Below are 10,101 nucleotides of genomic sequence, written 5' to 3'. Positions count from 1 at the left end.
CCACCATGGTTCGTTGGCCAAAGCCTATGGGGAAATTAATGGAGTTTTTGGATAAACGCCGAAAATAAGGTCTGTGGTAAACACAGCCTTTGGAGATCTTATACGTTTTGTTCTATGAGATAATCTTCATCAGCAAACATCACTTTTTGTGAATTATGAAGGATTTATGTAATAAATAAAATAATTACGACAAAGCACATTAAGGCTTCCATATTCATAAAGGTCATGTTAACTGACTGATATTATCTCATAGAACAAAACATATAAGATCTCATAAGCCTGTGTTAACCTCAAACCTTATTTTTGGCGTTTATCCCAAAACCCCATTCTTTCCCCATTAATTTCCCCCATAGGAATGGCTGACTGAACCAGAGGTTTAACAAAGATTTGTATAACTAATCCAAGATGGACCAGAGCCTTTAGTTTCCAATGGGAAAAAATGAGTCATAGTGGGCAGAACAAGGAAGGAGGTGGGCAGGGTCAAGCATGAGCTAGCGAGATCCTATTGGCGCATTCTAACAGACATTTGCATATTTCTGTTAGGGAACGCCTACTTTGTGAAGTGCGCGTGTGCAATAACTCAATTCACCTTTGGGCTCCTTCTAAACAACATACTTTTTTGAAACTTTGGCAAAGGGTAAAGTCTACAAAACTTAGTCCACTCGGTTCGTAACAGATTATAGTTTTGGGAACATAAAACTATTGAGATCAAATGTTTCATCGATGAGAAAATGTGCAGAATGTCGGACAAAATCTATCTCGTTCCATCTTCTCCCACTGCCGGCCACTGGGCTTCATCTCACTACCATATTTGGTAGTGAGTGGAAATGCCAAGCGAATGCTTCACATTTATACATCTGGTGAAATATCTGTCTCATTGTTCTATCTGTGGGTTTAATGTCCGGTTTTTAGGACTACAAACTGGCAAGCTCAATGCTGCTTGCAGCATCAGGTTACCATGACAACAGTCACAACAACATGGTCAAAGTTGAATGTCTCTTGCTCAGTTGCTGCCTAAGTAATGGCTATATAAATGGTGAATGCCGACAAGAAAGAGGTAAAGATGGGGCCATTTGAAATGGGATCATACAGACATTGCACAATTGTTTTTACAGGCAACATACTGTGAATCCTATGTAAAATAAGTATTAGACAGCGTACCAGGATCGGTCATCATCCATTGTGTTCAGATGAATGGTCTAAAACATCTCTGTTGCAAACATTTTGGAAGAGCAAAGAACCAGCTTTTCCTTCATGGGGAGCAGATTAGACATTGTTTTGCTCAAAAGTTCTCCTTGTTGAAGTAGAATTTGGTCTTTCGGGGATCGACGTCCGTGTATTTGACACATTTCTTTGACAAGACTGTACCTAAGACTGCAGGGCCACACAAGAACGTGCCCACCACTGACCTGTGGACATTGATAAGAGACCAAAATATATAGTAGTTTAGCCAATGTAGGGTACACACCAAGCTATATGTTTTAGAAATAATACCCCTGCTATTAACTACCAACTACACTGTCCAAAATTGATTTATAAGGGAATACTGTCGTGCCAAAATGTGTTGTAAACAAACTTACGTCGGATTCTCTTTGCGCACTTGTTCAAACTCCTTATCCCAGTTGGGCCTGCCATAGTTGGTTTTCTGCTTCAGACCAGTGACCACATCCGTGTCCTCATCGGCATGAACCATCACATGAGTTGCCTATGGGGAAGAAAGATAGTGAACAGACGCTACCACAACTAGTACATGTCTCACAGTGGAATACGGTAATAAAGATTGTTGGTGGGTGTATGTATGCTGCCTCACGTACATGGCTCTGATCCCATCCAGTGAGGTAGAGTTTGTAGGTGAGAAAGTCTCCCATGCCTCTTTCCTCCATCTCCCTCTCCAGCACCTGCAGCAGATCTGCAAACCACTCAAAGGCATGCGTCTCCCTGCACAACCAATAGAAGTAGATCTGCAACCAGGAAGTAAACATGAGAATGTGATTTCAAACAAAGGAATACCAAACGCATAACATGCCATGCTGGCAATAGTCCGTGAAAAATGTTAATGTTCACATAGCAGGAAACCAAGGTTTGCTTGACTTTTTGCGTAAGAAACAACAAAAAATAATTGTTCTCAGACAACATTCAGGTGCATCATGGAATCTGTCCACTTTGTAAACATGCTAGACTGGTTAGCAGCACTAAAGCTGTCTGGTTAGTCGCTTCAATGGAAAGCCATAGAGTATCAATGTATTCCCTACCTTTCTGGTGCGTAGCTTGGGGTTGGATTCTTTGAATTTGTACCAGATGGACTTGAGGATGGAGGCGAAGGGGGTGACTCCAATGCCAGCGCCAACCAGCATGGCGACCTCGTAGTCAAACACATCCTCACTGGCTGTACCAAACGGTCCGTCCACACCCATTCTGAGGGACAGGTCAAAGGTCAAACAATGGCAAACAGGAAGAGAGGACAGAAAGATTTGACCAGCTAAACCTAATTCCTATGCATTCAGGAATGGTTTCCAATTTGAAATCTGTGCATGTAACTTGGACTTATCACAGAAATCATGCATTGATGCACCTTATCCACTGAGATTAGGAACATGCTGCTACAGTATAAGCCATTGGCTGCTTTTCTATAAAGAGGAGTAACTTACTTGGGTCCCTCATCCCCCTCAGGAAGCTGCTCCACAATGCTGATGAGTTTCTGGGTCCAGTCCCCCACGGAGCGGATGTGCACGCTGAAGAAGTCCTCCTCAGGGGCCGAGGTCATGGTGAAGGGGTGCCACTCCAGCTGGGAGATGGCTGGGCAGTTGAGGAAGACATACTGACCCACGTCCATCTTGAAACCGTTCTTCACCAGCTGCAGCTCCAACACTTTGGACGGTCGAATAACTATCTGAGAGAGGAGAGTTGGAGAGACAGATGTTGATTATCTGTTTATGGAATGGAAAACACAATTATCATCAATTACACAGAAAAGCTGCTTGTTACTGCAGTGCACACCTTTCTGTATTTGACGCTCTGCATGTAGCGGACGAAGCGCAGCAAGCGTTCGCACACATAGAGGACCATGGGACCGATCACCCACATCCAGGTCTGTAGGGACAAGGGAACACAGGATATATTGTTTCTGAGACAATTCTCTTACCATGACGCCTGGGATTCACATAAGTTATTTTTGGTTGTAGGTGTCATTGAGGAATCGCTTACCTGTGGGAACCCCCCTGCAAACTGAGGGATGGGACACTCCGGAATCATCCCCCAGTCATCTGTCCGATCTTTACAGAAGGTGGTATTATGTGGTGGATCGGTGGTTGTCTGACTTCGCACGATGCGTCTGTAGACAAAGGACAAAGCCATTAACTCTTGATCCAAAACAAATATTTCTACTTGAAATGAATGGGAGCTGGGACTGAGCGAGCCTTACCCGGCTCCATGGATGACCAGCCCAGCGAAGAAGACAATGAAGAGGTGGTGTGTGAACCAGAAGACCTCAAAGTAGCTGCGCCTGATGACCTCCATGGATGAGGTGATCATGAGGATGAGTGACAGCGTGATGATTACGCCTGTGATCCCAGCGATGCTGGTGAACACCAGGAGGGTCGGAGTCTGAGAGAGAAGGAGCCAATCAGAATACACACAAGTCAGTCACATGACCTCTAGGCCTATATAAGACCTCTAAAATTACTCTGTGCCAGGAGTTTCTTCTGATGACCAGACCTGACTAGGAAACACTCTGGGCCTTAGTTACAATAACATACAAAGCATTATAATACAGTACGATATATATACAGTACCAGTCAAAAGTTTGGACACACCTACTCATTCAAGGGTTTTTCTTTATTTTTACTATTTTCTACATTGTAGAATAATAGTGAAGCCATCAAAACTATGAAATAACACATATGGAATCATGTAGTAACCAAAATTGTTAAACAAATCAAAATATATTTCATATTTGAGATTCTTCAAAGTAGCCACCCTTTGCCTTGATGACAGCTTTGCACACTCTTGGCATTCTCTCAACCAGCTTCATGAGGAATGCTTTTCCAACAGTCTTGAAGGAGTTCCCACATATGGTGAGCACTTGTTGGCTGCTTTTCCTTCACTCTGCGGTCCAACTCATAGCGCTTGATGTTCTTTTGACCGGTAGTATATATATATTCCAATGGCCAACAGCTGCTAGGGTAAAATCTATGGTGGAAAACTATTTAAGGGCCGTCAATGTTTTGACCCCTAGCTGAACCACTCCTCCCATAACAATGAGTGATGTTTTAAACTGTAGTGCTTTGTTTTAATTGTTTGAAACTTTATGTATTGCTTTTTTTGACCAGGTCTCTTGCAAAGGAAATGTTTAATCTCAATGAGACCAACCTGGTAAAATAACAATAAAATTAAAACATTGTAAGCCGTACAGTGGTTGTAGAACGGATTGGGTTCAGGAAGGTGCTGTTGCCCGAGTCATCCAGGCTGGACAGGGCCGTGCTGAGGTCATCATACTCCCCAAGCCTGCTATTGTAGTACCACTCCACATTCAGCAAATGGGCAATTGTGTGAACAGCTGCACCAAAACGAGGAAAAGAAACAGCAACATTTCATGTAGCATTAGGACATAGAATAGAGATTCCTCATTTGTTCAACAGGATCATTCCACCCCCAAATTTGACATCCATTCAGGGCAGTGAAGGTTAATTACTTATGAGACTTTGGACATAAGTCACTGCCTTGATTAGATACCACTGCTACATTCTAAAGAAGAAGTAAAAGCATAGAAATCAAGTCAAATTGGGCTGATAGACACAGTATCTCACCACTCATCTTGGCACAGAGATAATGGCACGGATAATAACATTAAAGAAGTAGTGTTGGAAAGTGGTTATCCGTTCCTCAAGCATTTCAATCTACGTTGACCAATGTACTGGTATTTCAACAGAAGCTGAGGTTTTCAATGACATCCTCAATATACACTATATATACAAAACTAGGTGGATTCGGCTATTTCAGCCACACCTGTTGCTGACAGGTGTATAAAATCGAGCACACAGCCATGCAATCTCCACAGACAAACATTGGCAGTAGAATGGCCTTACTGAAGAGCTCAGTGACTTTCAACGTGGCACCGTCATAGGATGCAACCTTTCCAACAAGTCAGTTTGTCAAATTTCTGACCTGCTAGAGCTGCCCTGGTCAACTGTAAGTGCTGTTATTGTAAAGTTGAAACGTCTAGGAGCAACAACCGCTCAGCCACAAAGTGGTAGGCCACACAAGCTCACAGAATGGGACTGCCGAGTGCTGAAGCACGTAGCGTGTAACAATCGTTGAGTTCCAAACTGCCCCTGGAAGCAACGTCAGCACAAGAACTGTTCATCGAGAGCTTCATGACATGGGTTTCCATGGCCGAGCAGCCACACACAAGCCTAAGATCACCATGCGCAATGCCAAGTGTCGGCTGGAGTGGTGTAAAGCTTGCCGCCATTGGACTCTGGAGCAGTAGAAACACGTTCTCTGAAGTGATGAATCACGCTTCAACATCTTGCAGTCCGACGGACGAATCTGGGTTTGGCGTATGCCATGGAACGCTACCTGCCCCAATGCATAGTGCCAACTGTAAAGTTTGGTGGAGGAGGAATAATGGTCTGGGGCTGTTTTTCATGGTTCCCTTAGTTCCAGTGAAGACAAATCTTAACGCTACAGCATAGAATGACATTCTAGACAATTCTGTGCTTCCAACTTTGTGGCAACAGTTTGGGGAAGGCCCTTTCCTGTTTTAACATGACAATGCCCCCGTGCACAAAGCGAGGTCCATACAGAAAAGGTTTGTCGAGATTGGTGTGGAAGAACTTGACTGGCCTGCACAGAACCCTGCCTTCAACCCCATCGAACACCTTTGGGAGGAATTGGAACGCCGACTGCGAGCCAGACCTAATCGCCCAACATCAGTATCAGACCTCACTGATGCTCTTGTGGCTGAATGGAAGCGAGTCCCCGCAGCAATGTTCCAACATCTAGTGAAAAGCCTTCCCAGAAGAGTAGAGGCTGTTATAGCAGCAAAGGGGGGACCAACTCCATATTAATGCCCATGATTTTGGAATGAGATATTCGATGAGCAGGTGTCCACATACTTTTGGTAAGGTAGAATAGTACATCTAAAGATACTGGAGGAATAATGTTCCCATGTTCTATCGAAAATGTCACATACAGTGCTGTGAAAAAAGCATTTGCTCCCTTTCTAATTTTCTCTACTTTTGCATATTTGTGATACTGAATGTTATCAGATCTTCAACCAAAACCTAATATTAGTGAACAATATGAGTTAACAAATAGCACAACAATTACATACTTCTTTCATTTATTTAATAAACAAAGTTATGCAACACCCAATGCCCCTGTGTGAAAAAGTAATTGCCCCCTTACACACAATTAAGTCAAGTAATCCAGGTCCTGAGGCAGAAAAGCATCCCTAAACTATCACACTACCACCACCATGCATGACCGTTGGTATAAGGTTCTTACTGTGGAATGCAGTGTTTGGTTTTTGCCAGGCATAATGGGACCCCTGCCTCAGGATCTGGACAACTTGCCTTAATAGAAGGAACCATGGATTCAGCTCTGTATCAGATAATTCTACAGGAGAATGTCAGGCCATCCGCCTGTGAGCTGAAACTAAAGGGCAGCTGGGTCATGCAGCAAGACAATGATCCAAAACACACAATCAAGTCTACATGAAAATGGTTAAAAAGCAAAAAAAATACATTTTGGAATGGCCTAGTCAAAGTCCAGACCTAATCCCAATTGAGATGTTGTGGCAGGACTTGAAACGAGCAGTTCATGCATGAAAACCCACACGTCACTGAGTTAAAGCAGTTCTGCATGCAAGAGTAGGCCAAAATTCCTCCACAGTGATGTGAGAAACTGATCAACAACTACAGGAGTCATTTGGTTGCAGTCATTGCAGCTAAAGGTGGCACAACCAGTTATTGAGTGTAAGTGGGCAATTACTTTTCACACAGGGGCATTAAGTGTTGCATAACTTTGTTAATTAAATACTATTTGTAAACTCAAGTTCCCTTTATTCAATACTAGGTTTTGGTTGAAGATCGGCTAACATTCAGTATAAAAAATATGCTAAAATAGAGAATCAGAAAGGGGGTAAATACTTTTTCACGGCACTGTATGTTTTCTAAGAGCTGGGCTGTTTCCTTTGTCCTTCTTGAGTCAGACTTTGTGAGAGCGATAGTCTCTCCAAGGTCAGGATTTCCCCATATAATACAATAGACCTTAAGTCCATATTTACAATTGGCCCAGCGTCGTCCGGGTTTGGCCGGTGTAGGCCGTCATTGTAAATAAGAATTTGTTCTTAACTGACTTGCCTAGTTAAATAAAGGTAAAATAAAATAATAAAATTAGCTTGCCTCCCTTTATCTAGTCAAGGGGTGAAAAAGATAAAGATAGATTTATTATCGCATATGCCTTCACCACAATGAGAAAGTGTCATATTTTGTGGTGACTAAATAATACTGGTAACAATTTCACATAAATCTTACACACTTCATAAGTACTGTCGACAAAAATCTAACTTTGTTTAAGAGTAAGGTATTTATCTGTGCAAAAGGCTTCAGGTTAGGGGTTTTCAGCTGGTTACCTACCAGGAAGCAAGTGTTACATACCTGTCATCAGGCCAATCATGTAGGCCACCAGCTTGTGGAAACTGATATTTTTGTCCAGCTGTTTTCTCATAGTTCGCCCACAGCACTAAAAAAGCAACACAAGAAAGTTCAAGAAAAATCTTAAGGAAGATTACAATCAAAGTCAATTAAAGACCTTTCTCACCTATTGGAAAAACAATTCAACCATACAAGTCTGTTCTGTTATAGGTGTCATCAGACAATATAACTACATAGTAATTTACAGAACACAGGGAATTACAGCCACAATATTCTCTGATGACAAATTAGACACTTGCACAATGAATGTCCCCACCCTGGGCCCTTGTCACTCAGAATTAGTCATACCATGAAGGAGCCCCGGATGAGAGACAGCAGGTTCCGACACACAGGCAGCAGAATCAGCAGGCAGTTGAAGTTGAGGACGGCTGCAGGGGCTCTGGCCCAGGCCAAGGCAGACTGAAAGCCCAAAGACACCCATGTCAACCTGTGCAGTGTGTTATGCTATACACACCCTCTGTGGCATCTGTCCTTTTATAAAGAATGGTGTAAGCTACAGGTAAAACTCAGTTAAAACTTTGTAATTATATTGAACGAAAATTCTACGGACATCGGAAATTGGATACTTGTCCTATTTAAGTCAAATGCATGCATTATTGAGCACGTAGTATGTTTATATTACCTAAGCCCTAAATAGTATGGTAAGACTCACCCCTAAAATGTGGCGTGTGTAGAAAAACTGATCCCCCAAGTCGTAGAAGAAATAGAACCAAAGGAACAGGAATATGTTGATGGACATCCAGACCACCTGTACGTCCAGCCAGGAGGAGATCATTACCCAAACAGCAGGATCGTGACTATTGTATAGTATTTTAGTCTTATATTTATACTCTTAAAAATAACATATATTTTAGGGTTTCAGTATGGCTAACCATAGTTATATTATTTTGCGCATTTGGAGAGATATTGCGCATCTGGGTCATCACTCAGATGGGCTTTGTCTGGCAGTCCAGATAACAGCCCAAATAAATGTATCGCATTCATTTACATTATACAATAACTATAGCCTACACTGTCGAAGATGATTAAGGTAATAATCATGTTCTTACCAGTATGAAGGATGACAGTCCATGGTTAATGATCCAGTTGCCCATTTTGAAAGTATTTCGCCATCCACGGGTGACGCTACTGGTCTTTACATCGTTACCTGTCGTTTTTATACAACGTATGTTCACACCCCGCCCATTTAAAGTCAGTCACTAGTCCAAGTTATGACATGAGGAAACGCACAGTCTATACAATTGCATTACTCAACGAGTAAAGTAATCCTTTGTGTTTGTTGAAAGCGAAATGTGAGCATGCCATTCCGCATGTCAGTGGAATGACGAAGAATTGTCTTTTTTTTGACTGACTAGCTGGCTCTTGGGGTCCAAGAAGAGGGTGGATTTTTAGACAATTGAGAAAGAGCCAGTCCGACTATATCTGTCTGCATCTACAGGCCTCACGTTTACGTTCCCATGGCGCTATATATTTTTTTCTGGAAACAATATCAAAGGCTACTGGTAAAATAATGAAAGACAAAATATGATTTATATTACAGCATTTCGTATTCAACGACTTTAAATTCAAGTAACAATGCAGTAGTTAAGGCACTATCTTCATATATTTTCTCTATATAACCCTACTTTCGAAACCAGTGGCGTACGGCAGTTGCGCGGGCCCCGCAAGGTCTGGTTCATCCCCATTGTTTAAGTGAAAGACAGACAATTTATGGCATATATGGCAGCCGGGGAAGTTGAGCCTGCTCTGTGGTTGTGTCATTAGCCAGGGGATTATACAGTGCCATGAAAAAGTATTTGCCTCCTTTCAAATTTTCTCTACTTTTGCATATTTTTGATACTGAATGTTATCAGATCTTCAACCAAAACCTAATATTAGACAAAGGGAACCTGAGTGAACAAATAACACAACAATTACATACATATTTCATGTATTTAATAAACAAAGTTACGCAACACCCAATGCCCCTGTGTGACATGACTCCAACCAAACACTTCCTGTAGTTGTTGAACAGTCTCTCACGTCGCTGTGGATGAATGTTGGCCCACTCTTCCATGCAGAACTGCTGTAACTCAGCGATATTTGTGGGTTTTCAAGCATAAACTGCTCGTTTCAAGTCCTGCCACAACATCTCAATTGGGTCTGGATTTTGACTAGGCCATTCCAAAACGTAAAATGTGTTGTTTTTTAGCCATTTTCATGTAGATTTGCTTATGTGTTTTTGGAGCATTGTCTTGCTGCATGACCCAGCTGCGCTTCAGCTTCAGCTCACAGACTGATGGCCTGACATTCTCCTGTAGAATTCTCTGATACAGAGCAGAATTCATGGTTTCTTCTATTAAGGCAAGTCGTCCAGGTCCTGAGGCAGGGGTCCCATTATGCC

The 10,101-nt window shown here is 42.3% G+C and overlaps 1 protein-coding gene across 1 annotated transcript; it reads right to left on the bottom strand.

Annotated features, from left to right (window-relative positions):
- Positions 1-850: 850 nt before the first annotated feature.
- On the bottom strand, positions 851-8,837 carry LOC121532310 (cytochrome b-245 heavy chain). The gene is made up of 13 exons (XM_041838179.2): positions 8,768-8,837; positions 8,371-8,466; positions 8,007-8,117; positions 7,662-7,746; positions 4,410-4,555; positions 3,422-3,603; positions 3,205-3,331; positions 2,998-3,090; positions 2,649-2,890; positions 2,253-2,415; positions 1,815-1,961; positions 1,581-1,705; positions 851-1,409 (listed from the first exon to the last, which is right to left on the bottom strand). The coding sequence occupies exons 1-13, from the start codon at positions 8,810-8,812 to the stop codon at positions 1,283-1,285; spliced, it is 1,689 nt and encodes a 562-aa protein (XP_041694113.2). The 5' UTR covers positions 8,813-8,837; the 3' UTR covers positions 851-1,282.
- Between the last annotated feature and the right edge of the window lie 1,264 nt (positions 8,838-10,101).

Source organism: Coregonus clupeaformis, chromosome 2 (genome assembly GCF_020615455.1).
Source record: "Coregonus clupeaformis isolate EN_2021a chromosome 2, ASM2061545v1, whole genome shotgun sequence".
Lineage (NCBI taxonomy): Eukaryota > Metazoa > Chordata > Actinopteri > Salmoniformes > Salmonidae > Coregonus > Coregonus clupeaformis.
Note: the sequence above shows the minus strand (reverse complement) of the source record. Positions and strands in the feature narration are given on the sequence as shown.